Here is a 20,609-nt window from a genome sequence, read left to right as displayed (position 1 = left end):
GCTTCAGTGAAAATTTGTGCAATTCGAGATCATTGTCTTCAAGAACTTCGACAACCTCATTTGAGAGATTACTGCAAAATATAGTGCGAGCTCCTGATTCCAGGTCACACTCATTCAGACTTCTTTGTCGCCCAAGTTCGTATATATTTCATGAAAATCACTATTCGTTTAGATTACATGTTGCTCCTGCAAGTCGGTGCACTAACCTTGGCTACTAATAGTGAATTAACTTTGTTCATAAACAGAGCTAGAAAAGGTGACCAAGGTGGTGAAACGTTTTTGTAGATGTACATCATTGGTAAAGTTTAATCAAATATAGAATATCAAATAATAAATAAGTTAATCAAATATCTTTCGAAAATGTATTCGAGTACTAGTGTGGAATAAATTTTCATTTGAATATTCCATCCCTCTTGAATTGCTTTTTTTTTGCTTGAATATTTTCTTGAATATTGAACTTGAAATTTTTCTTGGGTATGATCTTGAATTGCTCCAGCGTTTGAACAACGTAAGAAAGATGAAGTACGCACATTCGCTGCTCCGAACGTTCTTTCTTTTCCTTGATAAAATCCGATGCGATCCGCAGTTGAAGATGATTTGTTGGTCCTCAGTTTGTTGCTAAAACAGCTTTTCCCTGTGTTCTCACAATGAACTTGCTTATTTTGGAGTTTGCCAAATCGTTATACAAATACAGCGCACATAGATGATTACTTCATCAAAACAAAATGAGAGATTTCTGCGTATTCGGGAAAGGCTTTTAAAACCACTAAGTTGTCCCATCACTTGGTTTCTAAGCATTGTTTAAAATAACTCACTCAGAAATAAAAGTGAATTCATAGTTAGCATATTTTCCTGAATGGTCTATGTTTCGCAGCGCTTCATTGCTTTTTGATTTTGCGCCTAGAAAAGTCGACATTTTTGATGAAAGAAATACCATTGTTATCATTGAGAATTTCTCAGCGCAAACTATTTTATGTAGATAATTACTAGAATAAGCAAGAACTGGAAAATATGCTAGATGCGGTGAATCTTTCCAACCGAGTTTCTAAATGACGAAGTTTCTCCAAGTTTGTAAAATGAACGCAGGGTTAGCATAATCCAGTATCACTTTATACGTTTGTTTTCTATCGTTTTTCTGATGACCTGTTTCAGCTTGACAGAGCTGTATGCAATAAAAATCGACAGTGACTATTTTATTCCTGCAATCCTGAAAAGAAAACTTCTTTGAGAACAGAGCAACCTTGTGAGATAACCCAGTGCTTGGTCGTTATTACTGCTATTTCGAGTGTTCCAGGGATGTGCGAATATACCGCTTGCTCGAGTGACCGCTAAAAAGCGGTCACTCGAGCAAGCGGTATATTCGCACATCGCAAGCGGTATATTCGCACGCGCTTTTTTTTAAACGACAGTCCTGCATTCTGTTATGAATGTTGCCACGCTCATAATCATTACCTTCTTTCCATGCATGGTGCTGTATCTACTGTCCCGTGTATCCAGTTAGTCTTGCTTGCTGCATTCTCCCTAATCAGCAACCCTCAATCATCGGATGCTCAGTTTTTTTTTTCATTTTTAATTTGCAATGATTCAATACACCTTATGTTTCTTTGGCAGTGAATAAAGGAAGATTTTCACAGTGACGCTGAAGGGGTGCAGGAAGCTCTTCGCAAGATATACTAATATTCAGACTTCTAGAGCCTCAAGTTTTTGCTTTTGTGGACAACGCTTTTCACATGTCGTTCTCTGGAAAATCGTCATATTTTCGGTCTCGGTTTGAGTTAGATTGAAATGTATTTTTCACGAACATCTGTCGCAATTATCTTGGTTCACTAAGTTTGTCTTTAGAAACCACTTCCACTTCGCAAACTTCATTCAGTGTCAATCATTCATTGTGTTATACAGAAGTGAAATCTATCAAACTGTCCTCTCACGCTTGTAGTGGCATCATTGTCACCCGTCATAGAAAATGCAGCAGTCAGTGTCAAATGCAGTTGAATGGTTATGAAGCTCTTATTCCCGAAGAACTTGTGAAATGCGCCATCGCATCATTCAACGAGAAACTCAAAATAGTCCTGAAAAAACTCTCACAACGAACCTTGTGGGATTCCAAGCAAGGAGTACTAGGTTGATCCGCAAATCCCCGTGATTTTTCTTGTGTGTTCATTCTAGCACACCTTTTTTTGTGTTGTTGTCAAAATCATGAATCATTTAAAAGCCCTTCTTCTGCTTTTCAATATCACAGAGTCTTTGTGGTTTTGTTTCAGTGCTGAGAAATTGAATCCCAGATCGACAAGTAACAGCATTTTCGACCCTTACATAGGGAGTGGCATAGGGAAGCGGGAAATTGTGAATGTAATAGCGGCATTTAGTAATCACGAACCAATGGATCTGTTAACAACGTGCATTTGCTGTGCAGTTATTTCACAAAAACAGTGATAGTTCGGCCGCTGCTCAGCGGCAATTCCGTCACCTTTATAATTGACTGAAATTAGACTAAATTAAGAAATTGTCAACAAAATCGGAGTTTTTTTTTTCTCAAAACCCTTAACTCATGTATTGATGGCATGGGAAATTGGAAAGTGAGCATGACGTCTTAAGTTGTAATGACGTAGGAGTTCCCGATGAGCTGCAGTCGCGCTGTCACCAATTTTATAAAATGACTTCACAGCGAATGAATGTTGTAAATCGATCTGCTAGTCCATGATTACTAAATAGCAAGAAGTAGTATACTGGAGGATACTACTTCCATCTGCCGCTTGCAATGTTTTTTTTTTTTTTGTTTGATGTTTGTTCTGTGTACGGAGAATATGCTAGTCGCTGGAGCTACTGGTGCTGCTGGTTCACGAAGTTCAAAAATGGCCTATTCGATGTTCAAGACACTGTATATTCCAGTCGGGCCACCACATCTGCACACCGGAGTCTAATGGAGGGACCATTTGAAGTCGCTTTCGGAGAAGTTCGGCCGGCAAAGTTTCTGCACGCAAATAACAAATATCTCGAACCGCTTGGGTAACCTTTTGATCTCAATTTAAAGCGAACAACATGTCGAAAATGCTGTTTTTTCTGAGTTCATGCAAGAAGAAGGATGATTGAAATTTTGTATAATAGAGAGAGGGCTTTTATTTTATGTACATAAATTAGCCAAAATTCTAAAAAGCGCGGAAAAATAGATATGCAGGAAAACACGGAAAATTGTGGAGCAACCTAATGGTTGTATTTAACAGACATCCTTCCATTCATTAAATAATGAAGTGATGGACACAACTCAGGTTACCCTTTGGAATATTTAAATTAAGGGGTAACGAGAAAGAGTGTGTAGGAACCATTCGATGTGTGCTTGCCATTTCAGTCGAAACTTTGTAAAAGTGAAGGGTGAAAGTACTTAGGTACAAAGTTATGCAGCTACGCAATACAAATTGCATTACCTTTGAACACTATGTTCTTACGTACAGAGTGGAAAGTGATGAGGTCCTAAATCCTAAATTTAGTAGCGCACAACTTGGTAGCAACTAGTGAATGTGAAGGTGTTGCTGGAGAGTGACTGAGCAAATTCTTGTTGCATTTAGCTTAGAACAATAGCTGTCCTCAAAGTTCAGGAGAGAGTTTTAAGATCAAAGGATAAACGGAAGTGTCATTTTCGTTAGCAAACAGATAATCTAACAGGATGTTGCTGAAGAAAGATTTTTGGTATTGCATCAGTACTTCTTTATGAATCCTGTTTTCCTGATTTGTTACTTTAATTCCTCGCAACAATTCTACAGATTTCTGACCAGGTGTAGTACACAATTATTATGCGCTTCTGCTCTAAAATTTTCGATTTCACGACCACTATAGGACATCCCAAAAAATCAACCTGAGCGCCGAGAATTGGGTTCAAACTGCTTGTACTTCGCACGTACTACATAGTTCACAATTTTTGCTAGCAAAATATATTTTCATAGTACACATTTCCTCAATTGGAGCATTCAATGTTAAGAGGTCCTGCAGCCTCTGCACAGTCGATGGTTCAAAACCGCCTTTCTAGGCTATCATGCTGTTGAGTCTTTCGGATCGATAAATTGATGCCAGACTTGTCTGAAGTGTCTGACATTAATCAATCTGGTTGGGATGCGCCACCACGTTCACTTCAATTCAGAACCAGAATTTGTACGAACGTATAAGTGGCCTCTACTTGCAGTGGCTAGCCGATGTGTCAAGTCAGTGTTTTTATCCTCCCAGACAAGTCTGGTACCAATTCACCGACCCCGGAGGGATAAAAAACTTGGTGAGCACTAGGGCGGTTTCGAACCTTCGATCGATCGTGCAGGCAGCGGAACCTCTAACCGCTACATTACAGTACACTACACTACACTTACATTACTGATGGTGCCATACAGAGTTACTTCACTGGATAAACTGGTCAGTCTAAGCATTTTGTCCCGATACTTTCAATTGGGCTCCCGAGCACTTTCATTACTGCTCAGATCCAAGCATCGGAATTTTCTCCGAACGATGCCTTCGAAGAAATTAGCGCAAGCACTGTACATAACAAATGCATTCTAGTCTTACGCTCCTCATTCGCTCTCTAAGAACAGGCGTTTTCTTACAGAATACCCACCAGAAAGGCATCTTCAACCAGATCAAATTGCTTGACTGCAGCACCCACTGCTTCGATGTCATTAGCAAATTGGCATAAGCTGCGTTCGAGAACAAGCACGTCTTATTCTCTCTGCTTGAGTGATTTGGTTCTGCATTATGTGCGGTGGTTAAAATAAACTCTTCTCTCTTTTTCACTTAAATAAACGCCGTGAGAGCTACTTTGTAACGCAGTTGTCCGTGGTGCCATAAAGTGCTCGTAGGTGCAATTTAAGCGAATTGCGCCCCGTCGCTATGACGACCTGAAACGCTCAACAAATTGCTTTTGCTTTTATTTTTTATTGTTTGCGGAGCGTTTCGTAACGTAATTCCGTCGTTTTCCTCAATTTCTGATGTTTGCTTTGTTTGTGTGAACACAATGTAAACATTAGCATTTATTAGCGATTCCTACCCAAGCTTACTAGTACATAATAACCTTTTTGAGCCTTGAACTGTTACCGCCTGCACAATCGCTCTCTGTGGCCTCACCAAATGGCGTTCCGCTCGCGACACATTGATACATACTTGCATTATTAATGGCAAACAAATAATACTCGTTTCTAATACTGCTTACTTAGACTTTGTTTGAAGCGTTAAAGGAGACATAAGCTATCCATCATAGAATTGAGATTACAACAAAATTAGTGGTTTTCCTACATCTGACCATTTCGTCTTCGTTTTTGATGACGGCTTCGGGAATTGCCAGAGGGGAGAAACAGGGCGGGACAAAAAGGGGCTTTTGGCTTGCGTTTTAATGTCGTGAAACGTAAGCCATGAGACAATATTAGATAAATAATTGATATTAATACTTATGCGTAGTAATGGGAGAAGGGTCATAACTTTATATTTGGCCATTTAGAATGACTGAAAAGTTGAGCACTGCAGCCAGGTATACCTATGTTTCTTGTCTTCTTGGATAGTTTCGAAAAACATTAGGGTCTGCTAAATCAAATCGATCTTGCATTTTTATGCATCAATTTGTGCAGTATATTACGATAAAATAGTAGGAAATCGCTTGACTCTTTCGTCTTGTGATTCACTATGAGTGTAACTATACCCAATTTGGGCACTCCAATCCACGTTTTCCGAGTTGTTTTCTCGTGTAGGGCGGATTTTTACCGATATTATGAGCACAAGAATTAAGACCCCTCATCCATCCAATCCATAAAACTCAACAAAAACTGCGGAAGATCCTTCACACCTTCCCCACTGTAAAACATATCAGCACTCGTATAAAGGTTCTTACAATCGATACGACACAATCGTATAGACAGAAAACTGGGGTCTGTCCACAGTCCCACGAAAAGGCACCTATGGTGTGCTGGGCTATTCCCGTCGTGTCTCTATAATCGATATGATCACACTCCATGACGTAAGCCAGGCAGACCGTTCTTTGCATGGGAAACTCGTGCAGATGTGCTCCTACCAACAAATTTCTGCGGATATCTACGCATGTCAGGACATCGTCTATAAATCTGAGGTGAATCAAGATCGTGTATTAAATCGTGGAGTGTCGCCTAGGTCCGCAAAGCTTCTATAAAGCATTTATTTTCTGTAAACCTCCATCAAAAATAAGATGAAAAGTGATGTTAATAAAATTTGAGAAGGAAGTCCAAACACTGCGTAATGCGCACAATTAAAGCTTTAAAAAGTACTTTTAGGAATGCCCTGCCACTTTAGGTTGGAATTAAAACGTCAGAACCACCATCTAAGGGAGTGGACATTAGGCATAATAGCATCAAGAACCTATTATCTGAACTTTTTTGACAATGGCTCGTTTTAGTTACGGAATAGAAAGGCATTATAGTATAGAAGGTCCCAATCAGAGGTTCCACCGCATCTGTGTTGTCGATAGTTCGATTCCGCCCAAGGCTAACTATCTCCTTCCAGAATCGAAGGATCGAATGATATCAGATTGCTTTGGGAAGATAAGGGCTCTGAACTGATCTATCAGTTGACTCCGCAAGTCATTGAACAGACCAGATACGCGTTCATAATCCTCTACCGTTCCTAGTTGAAGTTAAACTCATGAATTTTTCGTCATTCTGGTCCTTATTACATTGAACATGTGAAGCCGTACAATACAATTAAAGAAAATATTTTTAAAGGTTCTTTTCCCGACCGGTGAAGTTCAACTGCAGCACATTGATCGTGTCATGCAGAATGAGAAAATGCCATCTAAACAATTCCATGTAAGTTAGAAGTTTTAATTTTTTAAACACTCGAAAATCATAAAACTCAAGTCTCTCAACTACGTAAATAATGCAAAGCTCTTACATGTTGCTATATGGAACCAATCCATTTTTGACAGTGAACCTTTGTTTTCAAATTTAGGTAACATCGTCGAGTCTAGATTCGTTCCTGACTCAATTGTGCTCTTTGAAGAAGCTGAAAGAAAATATCAAAACGCCATCTCCTATGGTGAGTTTTATCTTTATGCAGTCTGTTGTGTTTTGTTCGGATGACTGCCCCGGTGAAGGTCCGTGTTGGCGCGTCACCGCAGAGCACAACAAGCTCCACGCACTTCTTTTCTCCTGTTTTTTTTTTTCTTGAAGGTTTTTCTTTCAAAATCCAATGTTTTCTCGTCGCTTTTCTTATGATAGTCTTTAGGTAGGATTGCGTAGTTCTACCAAGGTCTTTTTGTATCCGTTTTGGCGTTTGACTTGTCTCTAAGATGTCAGCTTGTAGGATTCCAATTTCTGTCCCATTTCTTGAGTAAGTGTTGAATAGTTAAATTTTGTAATTGATATGCACCTTGTTCGGTCGCAGTACGAAAAAAAGTGCCCTAGTTTGATAGTTCCCTCTCGTGCCAGATCTCCCCAAAGATTTCAGTTTATAGCAATTAGATTACTGCCGATTACTGCCCACTTTTGGTGCAAATTCGCATTGTTAACGTTCTTCTAAGACACATTTCTGGATTTCACTACGTCTGAAAAAAAGCTTATCATGCACACTTACATGAAGAAATGGATTAGGTGTTCAATTCCTTCAAATTAAAATGCTAAAGGCGCCCTAAGAGCGATGAAACTTATGAAAATCAGCTTCGATACTGCGTAATCCTACTTAAGCAGTAAAAGGGAAAGTTATGAAAAACTATGAAAATAAGACGAGAACACGAGAAGCTGTCTGGAGATGAGTCAGCGCCTCCTCCAGGTAGGTAGTTACTGTTAAACGGGATTGTTACTTCTCTTAAATGTACTTAAATGTTCAGCTCACACAAAATTTTCTCATATTCTGTGAAACAACTACACTTCACTGGAACTAATTTATTTTTTATGACAGGAAAAAAGTTATATTTTTCAGTACATCTGGAAAATTGTACTGCAAAGTACTGGAAACCATGTACTGGAAAGTTCAACTTTTACTCACACGAAATTTTCTCATGTTCTTGGTAGCAACCGCACTTAATTAAAACTAATTTATTTTTTTACAACAGAAAAATAATGTGATAAATATGTATTTATATAATATATCAAATATTACTGTTTTGCATGAGATTCCTCCCAAAAGCAGTGCTGAATTTTTCGATTGCACTGTCTTTTTTGTCTGTAAACATACCAGTGAAGTTTCTGTAGGACACTTCCATTTTCGGGACTTCCGAAAAAGTAAGCAACCGACATAGTCCAAGAAATTCCGATAACCAATCAAATTTCGAAGTCTACTGATAGTGTGGGTTACTCTGAGATACAAGCATGGCTTGTCTTTCATGAGCAATTATCTGGTATAACTTGATTGGATCGGAAGATTTGTGAGCGTAAGAGTTTGATAGAAAATTGCTAAATTTCAAGCATTAACGCGACCAGATCATGGACTTTTGTTTTCTGTGTCCGTATGATGTTGCAGAACCCTTAGTTCACGGATTACCGAAAAAGCAATAAAGAAGTTGACAAAGTCGATAAGAAAGAATGAGACATGTTTTCTCAGAATTTTCTCAAAACTTTATTGTTCCGAAGCTATTCAGTTACACATGTAACGCAAGTTAAATCGAGAGTTAGCTCCGCGGAAGTTCTGGCTGTTCAATTGTATACTTTTCTACAATAGTTATGAGTCCTACACTTCCAGCTGACTCAACCGACTCTAGTTGTTGATAGCCTGGATGTTTAGCACGTCTTGAGACAAAAAAGGACTGGTTTAAGCATAAGATGTTTGCATAAGAGCATAAGATGTAGATTTTACTAGGAAGTAATCGCGCATATAAAGTTCTTGTGCTAGTATGTGAAAACTGCAGAGTTTTCGAATAATTCATTGCCTAAACATTTGAACTCGCTTTGATGATTTACTCTATCACATCACGTGACCTGGTTATCAGAACATTGAAGAAATTACGGGCATGAGCACAATCACGCTCAAAACCCCCTAAATGTTACGATAATTGGCATAGGAGGTGGCTTAGCGATCGGATTTTTCTACGAGCCAACTACTCCACTGTGGGAGCGTAGGCGCACGCACCAGTGAGCGGACAATCAGTGCTATGCCGACGAGCTTTTTCCCGCTCGCTGACATGGAGCGTACACCTACGCTTGCAGGGGTGGAACATTACCAGGTGCGTCGTAGGAAAATTCTATCGCCACCCACGCCTTTTTTCAGGACGGTCAACGGGAACTGAACGTGATTGCGCTCATACTCATGATATACATCCCTAATCCTATTTTTCGTGTAGAGAATTGAACATTGTCATTTTCCTGGTATGCCGCCAATAATTTAGTGTGCTCAGGACCATGTTGTATAACTGTGGTGATAACTGGTATCACCTGCGTGCATCTCAAGATCTGATAGAGGCATCTATAATTGTGCAGGATTTCGTTCGTCATTACACACCCGAAATTATGTAAATTCCCCTCAAGCGGAATAGAGCTGAAGTTTGGTGACGATAGATATCCAACATTTTTTGAAGCTAGCAAAGGAGCAGTCGGTTTTTTGCCCTTGCCCTTTTTGAAAATCAATAGGACTGCTATAAGTATCAATGGTATCTACCCGCTTATCATAGGCCAACTAACCTTCAGATGATTCCCCATTTGACTTCCTTGTGGGCGACATATACAACAGTAAACTACAAACAATTCACAACTTTAGTTTGAATTGTATAGCAAAAACGCACAATTTTAATCAAAGTGATCGGAGCAGATTGTAGATCACTAAGCAGAATCAAGTCCCGCCACTTTCACGCAAACCACGTTCCACCATCACTGTCATATACGTGCATGTGCAGCCTTTTCCTTCAATCTTGTCTTGTCAATCTTGATTTCCTTTCTTCGGATTTTTCTTAGTTTCTACGTTGATCTCGTAGTTAGTAGTGTTACTATATCGGCAAGATAAAATCAACTATTGGTATCGGCAAAATAAAATTAATGATCAGTTGCAATTTGTAGATGCACGAATTTCAACAGAAGAACGATCGATTCTCATCAGTGACGTCTTGTGAGCACTTTTCTCCGTAGTAATCTTAGGATTAAAATGAATCCTTGCAAATACTTCCTTTCTAAAGAAACGTTGCAGGTGCTGAGCAGAATCCTGCTGAAGACGCCGAAAGCAGAATTTTGGTTTGTCATATTTTATTGGAATTTCGTTTCCTTTCTGTGCAAAATAATGTAGTTCTCATGTGTAGGTGACATCGAGTTTGGCAGTTGCATCCAGCACAACAATGAACGATCAAAGTAAACTACTTGCTACAAATATTTCTGGTAGTTTTCTTTGCCATTTTTTCACATTTGGTAGGAATAGGTGCGCCCCCATTGCAACTGTTTCACCTGTGTTTCCATTGTTCATCGATTTGCTCGAGCGGACACCAGTAATACTTCCATTTGTCCCGATCGCGCGCAAGTGTTGCCCAGTGGCATCTCTTCTCGCGAAGGACTCGAATAGTGTCGCACTTTTCTTTGAAAGACTTCGTAAAGAGGTCTGACCATCGGATCGGCGGCCTTTTTGCGGTGCGTTTGACGTCGTGTGGTATCCAGTCGCTTACGGCTCTGGTCCAACGATTGTCGTTGAAACGCATTACGTGTCCGGCCCACCTAATTTTGCTTTCCTTCGCGTATTCGGCAGCGTCTCTGATCTTCGATCGGTGACGTGGGAGAGAACTTCGAATCCCGTCCCTCACTTGCGTGAAACGGGATACTCCTACTACAATCCTTTCAGGTCAGCGTTCTATGACGCTGATCGCATTTCACTCCTGCTTACGGAACGCCCATGTTTCTGAAGCGTTGATCAAAGCAGGAAGAACGGTGTTGTTGAATTGTGAGCACGGAGCCAGGTGTTTCTAGTCTTTTTCACTGAATACTCGATGCTCTTGAATGCTCCCCAAGCCGCTCGTTTCCTTCGACTCAGGTCGGAGGTCAGGTCGTTCATCGTGTTCATTTCCCGGCCTAGATATACATAGTTGGAGCATTCGGATATATTCGTTCCGTTGAACGTGATCAGAAACCCGAACGTTCCTCGTAAACATCGTCATGTCTAGGTTCAGCTGAAGACCGATCTTTCTACACGTTCCATCAAATTTGGCCAGCATCCGTTTCCCCTGACTGATACTTGATGTTATAAGAAGGTCATCAGTGAAACGAAGATGGTGTAAATGCCGGGCGTCGAATTTATGAATATTTTGGGTGAAATTGTGTCACCTTGACAAACCTCTTCCTTCACGTCGATTATGACATCATTGTAGAATGGGGAAGTTTTGGTCGTAAAGTTGCTATACAACTCACGAAGCATCCTTATGTCTGGAGTAGGGACGCCTTGGTTGTCCAATGCCTCTATGACCGCTTCGGTCTCAACTGTATCAAAGGCTTCTTCGGTGGATGAAAGTGAGACACAGCGGCATTTTGCACTCTCGCGATGCATCTATGAGTTTTGAAACTGTGTGTATGTGGTCAGTCGTACTGAACCCTTTTCGAAATCCAGCTTGCTCGCATGGCTGTCCTTCTTGAAATGTTCTTTCTGTCCTGTTTAGGATTACTCTTGTGGAGAGATTGTAGATGAGAGACAGTAAGCAGATTGGGTGATAGTTGCCGATGTCTTGTGGGTCTCCTTTCTTATACATCAGCACGTTCTTGCTTGTTTTTCATGGTTTAGGATCCTTGTGTTCCGACAGATAACTAGTGAAGGGACTTCCCAGTGTGCTGATGTGGGCAGAGGGTAGGTACTTAGATGTTCATACTTGATTCGGGACCGGTTGAGGTACGATTCTTCACCGGTATGATCGCATGTCGGAGTACGGAGGGAAGGACCTTTGGATTGACATGTCCATCTTTTCTCAGATGTTGAGGACATGGCTGTCGAAGATCTGAGTAGAAGTCGTGAATTACCTTTTCCATCCCTTTCTCGATGCAATTGTTGTTCCTCTTGCGTTTCGGAGAGCAGTCATCCTCGTCTTGCGACTGGTGAACTCTCGACGGGCATAGCGGATGATTTCTCCCGCCTCAGCAGCCTCAGTCAGTACATCTGCTCTTCTCTCTTTAAGGTCTTCCTTTACCGCCTCTCTGCGGAGCTTTGTGAGCTCGGACGTGAGTTCTTGGTTGCCTGCCGCTCTTGCAGCTCCACGCTATGGTATCAGCTCTAGAGTTTCCGGAAATAGGCATCTCTTGGAGGTTTTGAAACACTTCACTTCCCTCGTACAGTCGTAAAGATGTTCTACAAGCCGTTTATATTCGTCGTCGTTGTTCATGACGGTATCTTTCCAAAAGCCGACAAACGAAGCGAAGAGCTCTCAGTCGAAGATGGTTCTGGGAGTTCGTTTCGTGAACTTCCTGGCTTTTTCTCCTCTTCGTGTGAAAGAAAATCTTCCTTGAAGAAGGTGATGGTCTGATCCCGTACAGAAGTTTGGTACAACGACATCCGTCAGGCAAAACCTATGGCAATGTTGTGGTCAATTTGAGTATGATACCCTCCATCGGGTGACTCCTACGTCCAGCGTAGAGAGGAGGGCTTCTGGAATTGCGGGTTCACATAGATAGTCTTAGTCGTCGTGATGCAATCGAAAAGTCTCTCTCCCTACTCATTTCATGGAAGACCGCGGGTTCCGATGTGAAATTCTTCAGGTGTTCTTCTTGGGCCAACTTTGGCGTTGAAATCGCCAATTATGACCTTGTAGAAAGCATGATCTTCTCGGTAGAGCTTCTCCAGGTCCATATAGAAAGCTTCGACTTCTTCTTCGTAGCTTAATGTTGGAGCGTAAACGACGAAGATTGTCAAAGCTACAGTTGAACTACATCTTCTCATCCGTAAACGTTCGATTCGGGTTATAAGTTGTTCGAAAGAGTCGATGTTTACTGCCATATTCGTTGACGAGGACACCAACTCCACCAAATCCTCTACTGTCGCATGTTCCTAAGAACAGTTCTTTTCCAGTGTCATACACGGCTTTCAGTGGATGGCCAGTCCGATGACGCAGATAGTTAAACTTCCTGGCTTGCATAATCAGATCTTCATTGGCTGCATCCGCATTCGGGCGTTATAGGTACAGATCGTCATCTTAGTCCTTTTCCTTAGCCTACGTGACTCCTGCAACTCCATCTTTCCTGATGCTACCGTACCAGGCTTTCCCCCAGAATCAGGAAACTTTGCTTTTACTGTATTTTGGATAAAAATTTAAAACTCATAGGCGGGTTGCAAGCCTCTAGCCCTTTGAGTTTTGGTAGAACGTTGCGCTCTCCTGGAGTGGACAGGTGGACCTTATTTGTTGGAGGCCGTCTCCTTTGCACCTCCCAGTCAGTTGATTGCAGGCTTTCATCGGGACCACGTGCGGGCTACAGTAGTATTATGAGTCGGTCCTGGCACAGCAGAAACAGGGAATCTAACCCCTGAATCCACCAAAATTTCAGGGCATTCACAAGGTCGCTTTTGGCTTGCGATTAGTCCCCCTATCCGCCACCTGGGTACGTGCCACGTAGCCTCGTGACTAACCGGCTGTGTCTATCTAATGAGGGAGATCCGTGGACCCCTAGTTACAATACGTAATTTTTGTGCTAGTAGTCATCCTTGCTATAGCTAAGATGGAGATTACTGAAAATACGCAAGACAAACATGAAAAACCACTAACTCACAAAGCAAAGCGATATAAATTGCTGAATTTTTCTTCCGCAATTATTCAGAGCTTTTGTTATCATCCCATTTAGTAGAGTGGGACTAAAAAGCTTTTTTTCCAAATCTTATTCTGATTTAAGAGCAAAGGAGGATTTTGCTGTCAAATGGCTGAGGAAAATAAGGTTCTGTGAAAGCAGCATGAAAAAAGTTGTACATCAGGTGCCATGTCTGCAATGGTCGGTCACAATGCTTTTCCTGATATATACCCGGTCTGGGGACGCGTTTAGATGACTTCTCAAGTTTTAGTGTAGTAGAGAATAATTTTTGTATCTCTGCAGAGCACAAAAGATATTGCTGGCAGAACTGCCTGTCTTTTTGTTCCTTTCTATTTGGTAGCGTGAACTCCTATAGATTTAACGTCATTGATTTTTGTACTCGAAAAAAGGGCTGAGGACATTGTTATCCAGTTTTATTTAGGGACAGCTGATCGCGAATCGTCGAGTGATGGTTCTCACCGACCTTTTGGAGGAGACACCGACTCAGTTTGTTGTTCTTGTTTCATTCAGTGCTTCGTTGGTCCGTTGAAGGAAGCCTGTTTTTAAGCATTTATCTAATGAAGATTCTTCGGTCCTCACTAACATCAGTACCTCAGAGAACAGCTCCTGTGAGATGCAGCAAAGTGATTCAAGTAAGTTCTTATTAGAATTTGACCTCTTAAGAACGTTTTGTTGTAGGCTAAGCATTGCTTAACATTTTCTATTGTAGAACAAGCAGACAGCAGAATTTTCAAGAAATTAATTTCCACATAAACTGAAAGCTGGAAAATAAAGCAACATAAAACGGAGGTTCGGCCTAGTACGATGATTATTTTAATTTTTTCTTGTCTTTCCGAAGATAAGAATGAGCGAATTATTCTATGAACTCTCTGCAGTTATTTGTTTAAGCGCAGAAAGTTCTCGGAATTAGAGAAGTGAAGTCCATAGGTAAAATAGAGATTCTACTTGTTTTCAAAACGAAATGATGACGTTTGTTAATTAGAAGGATAAACTGACCACGCGAGGAACTGAAGTAGACCAGTGTAGAAGCGTTAACAAACGCTTAAACCACCCTTTCGTAGGAAAACAGCGGTGTTTGACTCATGTTCCGTTACAGAGCGTGTCTGACTTCCGTGTTATTGGTTACTAACGATGACCTAGGAAGTTGGTATTCCACAATTCTCCTCGAAAACAGCTGTTTTAGCAACTTCTCCCTTGCAGCTTTTTTTCACAAGGAAAGCGTAAAAGCAACTCTCACTACATACTTCTGCATTGTTTTGGACCACTTGGGAACGGTAGTAGTTGCTAAGAGATGGTAAAGTATCTTCCGCACTGATTAGGTGTCTGTGTCGTATCGCGGTCAGAATCTTCTTCATCTTGTCTAAAATATAAAATCTAAAATTAAAATATAGTTGGCTCAAAACGGCATGAAGCACAGACACGAAATTGCGTAAGCGGCTGCGCTAGAAGCGGCGCGGGGGAGACAACGGTCGGAATTGTCGTGGGACTGTGGCGAAGTGCAGAGATGGGTGGCGGCAGCGTGGATTCTCACACGATCACAACCCCTGCGCCGCTTCGGGCGCAGCCGCTTACACAATTTCGTATCCGTGTTTTATACAGTTTTGATCCGACTGTAGTCGATCAAAACACACTATTGTGCAAAAAATTAAGTCTATTTCGCCAAAAGTGCGCAGTTTTAATTTACCAGAGGAGACAAACATGCAGTAGGTGAAATAAATTGTCTAGCCTTTTCGCTTGGCCAGTAGAATTTGACTTCATTTGTTCCAAATCTCATTTGTTTATTGATTGTTGTATTTCTTATCTAAATTTAAAATCTTGGAACGACTGACTGAAAGGTTTTATGAAAAAATAAATATGTAAGAAGATTAATGAATGAAGAGAGTGGGAGTGATCTATGCGTTATATTTTCTTCATTATTGAAGGCATCACCCCACGAATCTGAAGTGGTGCAGATTTCAGGTGGAGTATTCGTATACAGGATGGGAGACTACGGAGATGGGGGTGATTCCGTCCATTTCTTCCTAATTGCCGTAAAAAAAGGCCCGGAAGATACGGCTTCATTCGTTTTGGCGCACCATTTTGTACAAGAGGTTCGGTTCGAGCGCGCCAGTCATGTGCGGCGCCGCATCTTCCGGGCCGTTTTTTACGGCAATTAGTAAGAAATGGACGGAATCACCTCCTTCTCCGTAGTCTCCCATGCCGTATACGAATACTCCACCTGAAATCTGCACCACCTCAGATTCGTGGGTGATGCGTTTAACATAAATCTAAGCGGATGATAGTGGAACCACAAGAAGTAGAAGGGAGTTTGGTTTGTGACAGACTTTGCTGTGAATCGCAATGAGTCTAATAGTACAAACGAGACAGCCTGTACTTTGCGAATTCTTCTATAATTCAATATGAACCATATATGAGGCGAGGTTGCACGAATTCACTCGTACGCTGCGACATTCATTATCCTGAACAAGAGAGGATTTTGAGTATGCCAAAGGATTTTTCTTGAGCTAAACATAACGTTTGAGGGAATTTTCGGCGTTCCTGTTCTAAGTAATCCAGCATTAAATAGAGTTAGTGGCACATATTTCAAGTAGTGCAAGGAAAATACGAAACACTCACCACAGATGCAGAAGTCGTACGAATCACTAACATCCGACTGATCAGAAGTTCAGTCAGTTCATCAGAAGCAACTTTTTGCATCCGTACTAACGAACAAATCCATCCTACACCAGAACTCGATGACTCCTGGAATTTCAAAAAATTGCCGCGATGGGTTAACCAAGCAGCTTGTGCTCCTGAAGCATCTGTTCTATTTTGGTACTGTAGGGATCGTTTCGCTCTTCTATTATGATTACGAAGAATGTTCAAGATTCTATTTACTAGGGGTAGGGGCGCAACGCCGAGAATTTTTGCAAGAGCTGTTCTTCATTAATTATGTGTGCCATCCAATGTGACATGGCATGGTGAACCTAACTCTAAGGTGTTTCTGGTTTAGGTTTGATGGACTCTCAAACTTCTAAACACTTGACGTCAACTCCCACTGCTCAGCCTAAAGTTTGTTCAACCCGTGTTTTCTTTTGAAATATGCCTGAACTACGCCGTATCTTTTGTTTTCAGCGAAGTTCCAACCTCTCTCCAGTGTCAACAATCCAAAGAGCGAATTATTTGATTGAAGCTTTTGATACAAGTTGGTTTTTTTTTTTTTCTGTACACTTGGTGGATTCTCTAGTATGTATGCAATGTTATCGAACTCTCAAACATTGCATTGTATGTAGTGCCACGTCAGCAATTTCGGTTCACTTTCAACCTAGTATAAATGGTGAGCTAACGTTTCTGCTGCGCTGCCTCTCCCTTACTTGACCGTCCAATGTTGCATGGTTTATGCGAAATTTGTTGAATAAATACATGAATAAGGTTAAAGAAGAGGTATACACTCGATGTTGCTTCTCATTCAGAATACTCAACGTTCCCAAAAACTGAAACGCAAAGCTGTGAACGATTACCGCAGCTAGATCTGTCGCCGATTCTTCAAAACTCAGGACCTCCGAAAAGCGTTGCAAAACAAGAATCTTGTATGTTTCATTTTCGATGCTATAAATGATGAATAGTTTGTGGAAGAAATGTGTGGATGCTTATTTGTTCAGTTTCCTCTACTATGGAAGGCATGCCTCCGTCTCCGAAGAATGTTACACCAAGAACGGCAGGATCGCGTAGCTTTTCCCCACGTTCCCGTCTTTCGTTTTCCCCGTATGTTTTTTTCGTTTATTCAGAACAAGCTTTAAACTTTCCAGCTAATTGTTGTTAGATTCTCGCATTCACACTTGCTCTGGTACGCTTTTCTTGTTTTAGTGAATTTATTTCGTACGATTAGTTTGGGGCGACGGTGCGAATTAGTTCAGAATTGTAAAATAATTTTAAAGAACTTTATTTTAGCTCTGCTTTTGTTGGTTTCACGTCTGATCTTGTTTTTTTTATGTTAGTTTCTGACATCAGAGTAATTAGAATAGCAACGATGAAACCAGAGTAGTGTGAAAAATGTGTGATGTAAAATTCTGAGCACTTGCGGGAGTGTTCATCCAGGTACCTAGTTTGCCTTCTGAATGCTTAACCCCCTGAATGGACATGTTTCTCCGTCACGCAAAGCTGAATGTGGTGATCGGGTTCCTAAATAGCGTATATGGAAATTCTTGTTGACATGGGAAAAGTGCTTGTGGCGATTTGAGACTGAACTAGCACTAAATGGTTCACGCAATACCATAGGTAGAATACCTATACAACGCAAACACTGGTACAAAACCAGTATGCAAGTGTATGCGTTACATACTAGCAAATCAGAAAAATCACAGAGGAAGCATTTTTGCTGCAGTTTTCCGGAGTTTCTAGCGAAATGATCGAGATCCGCGCATCTTTCTTAGGCAGTGGGCGTGCTCATTGGTGCTGAGACGAGTTTTCGCGAAGTGCTGTCAGTAGATCGGATCAATAGTGGCCTAGAGACGTACCCTTGCTACAGAGTAGTAAAGCGGTCTACTCGTGGCAGTCTAAATAGCAGACCCCTACAGACTACGAAAGTTGGAGTATCTCTCCGCCATGGAGATAGCGGACGGCGGAGAGATATCCTGAACTTTTCTTGCCAGGCGCTAGGACCAAAATCAAGTCCATTGTCGAAGAGTCTTCAAACTTCTTTTTGACTACTCTCAATCCTTGCAGAAAGGACGTCTGCTCCTTGCAGTACAAACTGAAGGATTGATTATTGTATGCACGACAGTCTTTTCCCCACCATCTGGACGAGCTAACTGATTGGCGAAATTCTCGAGAAATCTTTAAGTCTTTGACACCCAAAGTTTTGGAAGTCAATAAAAACGACAGAACTTCGTGTTACTTATGGTTATGAAGATGTTTAAAATCTCCATCTTAGTTTTCGCAGTGTTACGGTGCTGTAGCAACGCTATTCTGTTGGCTCTTGGTTATATCTGGCTTGTCAGGAATTGGTCATGTACATGAAAAAAGTTTAGGAGAGGCAGTGCTGTAGGTGTATTCCGTGCAACTGCTTCAAATTTGTGTGAGGATTGTAAATGAAATTTTATAGTTCATTCAGACACGTATTATCTGGAGTAGGAAGTCAGATTCGTCTCTCTTCTTGTGCTGTCCGCAGTGAAAATGTACTTATGTGCTACGAAACCTACAGAGCGCAAGAATACAGAATTTTCAGCACAATTTCTAACTTTCATTTTTAGTGTGGTAATCTGATGTGCTCATCGAAAATTTAGGCGATCGATAAGCGCTAAGAATAGAAATTTGAGAATTCGTAGCTTCCTCTCTTCCTTTCTTTCTTTGCTTTCCACTGCAGTACTGAGATCATCTGAGCGACTTTTGCGATGATACGACTATATTTACCCAGAGTATTCAAGTTCTAGATCATTGAAGGTTATTTCAAACAGAACAGAATTTGACATATCTTTTGGAAGATACATTTTACAGATTTGAGAAACAGTGTGAGACTAATATACTTCAACATCTAAGAAGTTTGAATGTTTGATGTAGCCCAGTCGGTAAGATGCTGTGGCTATAACTAGGGCGTGATCGATCGGAGGTTCGATTCCGCCCTAGTTCCAAGCAGGCTTTTCATCCCTCCGGGGTCGAAAAATTGGTACCAGACTTGTGGGAGGATGAAAACACTGACTTGATACATCGACTAGCTCTCGCAGGTCACTGTATGTATAGGCTAGCTACACGTTCACAAGCCTCTAACGATTGTGAATTGAAGTGTACGTGGTGGCGCAACCCAGGCGGATTTATTAACACCAGTCACTTTGTTTGTATTTATCCCATATCCTTTACTTTGCCACAAAACCGATTTCACATTACATTCGAAAAAAGATGACATAACTACCATTTGAAATAATGCAGTTTATCTAAAGTTAGATTTGCGTGTTGAGCATTAAACAGAGGATTTCTTCGAAATTGAGCCAATCGCATAATTTGTTGCAATTATCTGACACCATAGCTGGTTAGAAATTGTCACAAAGAAGACGCGGAATATTTCCCATAAATCTAGAAGTTAGGTGAACCAGAATTCTCAAACTGATCAGATTACCCGCCGAAGCAACACTTTACACTCGAACGAGTATGGAGGCCCACTTTACGCGCTTTCATTTCATCGCTTGCATGGATATAACTTGTTACTTTTTGAGCGTCTTCACTGTACAGCTGTATCTTACAAGCTACATTCTGAATTCTATCTAGTACTGAGAAGAATCCAACTTCTCACATTTCCACAGACGCAAAATTCCTGAAGTATTCGCCGACAGACAAGTTAGGAGTAGAGAAAGAAAAGACTTTTGTGCACCAATAAAACGAAAAAATAAGGAGATATACGACTCAATAGCCTCGCAACAAAAAGAGGTCTTTCGAAAGACAAAATCATATGGTTATTCAACGCACAGTAGTTGCAACTTATTGCTAATGCTTCAAAAAACAGTATTTTACAGAGACTCCTCACCGAGGTCGCTCTGCTCCCCAGGCTCCGATGGCGACGGTTCATTTCTTCAGGTTTGTTTTGCCTCTTGAGTCCTAGAAATTTTCTATTGGACTATACGTTTGAGGCACGGGTAGTGCGTACCATAGCACCATAACACGGGTAGTGCGTTCAAGAAGAAGGTACAGAAAAGATCTCAGCGTAAAGAAGAGCGCACTTGGAGAATACGCGTACTCGGCAAATTACGATCTAGGTCGTACTGCATTTTCTGTCGCTGTAATCGTTTTACAGTCATGGTTCTGGTCCTTACAATTATGGCCAATGTCCCTCAGGTGCTAAACAAAGTAAGTGAGTTCTTGTTATCAATTAAAGGCAGCAGTAGTAGAAATTTTCGATACGTGTTTCTCCAATTCATGGTAGTTTGATTTTGAGATACATTTTGCTGCTATCGCAAC

At 41.1% G+C, this 20,609-nt stretch overlaps 2 protein-coding genes across 6 annotated transcripts; one reads left to right on the top strand and one right to left on the bottom strand.

The window, feature by feature from the left end:
* Positions 1-5,965: 5,965 nt before the first annotated feature.
* RB195_021078 (uncharacterized protein) lies at positions 5,966-20,311 on the top strand (the record flags this gene model as incomplete). 5 transcript variants are annotated; one of them, XM_064207619.1, is made up of 14 exons in its annotated part: positions 6,026-6,091; positions 6,720-6,803; positions 6,946-7,032; positions 9,981-10,029; positions 10,108-10,151; positions 10,217-10,265; positions 14,104-14,168; positions 14,230-14,314; positions 16,675-16,733; positions 16,797-16,866; positions 17,135-17,251; positions 17,324-17,426; positions 20,168-20,228; positions 20,282-20,311. In XM_064207619.1, the coding sequence occupies 14 exons, from the start codon at positions 6,026-6,028 to the stop codon at positions 20,309-20,311; spliced, it is 969 nt and encodes a 322-aa protein (XP_064063497.1). The 5 variants fall into 5 exon arrangements, with proteins under 5 accessions (XP_064063502.1, XP_064063497.1, XP_064063498.1 ...); XM_064207618.1 differs by having other exon boundaries at positions 10,217-10,292; XM_064207617.1 differs by lacking the exons at positions 14,104-14,168; positions 14,230-14,314; positions 16,675-16,733; ... (3 more) ...; positions 20,168-20,228; positions 20,282-20,311 and adding exons at positions 11,862-12,107; positions 12,222-12,332; positions 12,395-12,501 and having other exon boundaries at positions 5,966-6,091; positions 10,217-10,322.
* RB195_021079 (uncharacterized protein) lies at positions 12,604-15,037 on the bottom strand (the record flags this gene model as incomplete). The annotated part of the gene is made up of 2 exons (XM_064207621.1): positions 12,604-12,930; positions 14,927-15,037. 2 exons carry the CDS (start codon positions 15,035-15,037, stop codon positions 12,604-12,606), a joined length of 438 nt encoding a protein of 145 aa, XP_064063500.1.
* Positions 20,312-20,609: the final 298 nt, after the last annotated feature.

This window comes from Necator americanus, chromosome X, assembly GCF_031761385.1.
Source record: "Necator americanus strain Aroian chromosome X, whole genome shotgun sequence".
NCBI lineage: Eukaryota > Metazoa > Nematoda > Chromadorea > Rhabditida > Ancylostomatidae > Necator > Necator americanus.
Note: the sequence above shows the minus strand (reverse complement) of the source record. Positions and strands in the feature narration are given on the sequence as shown.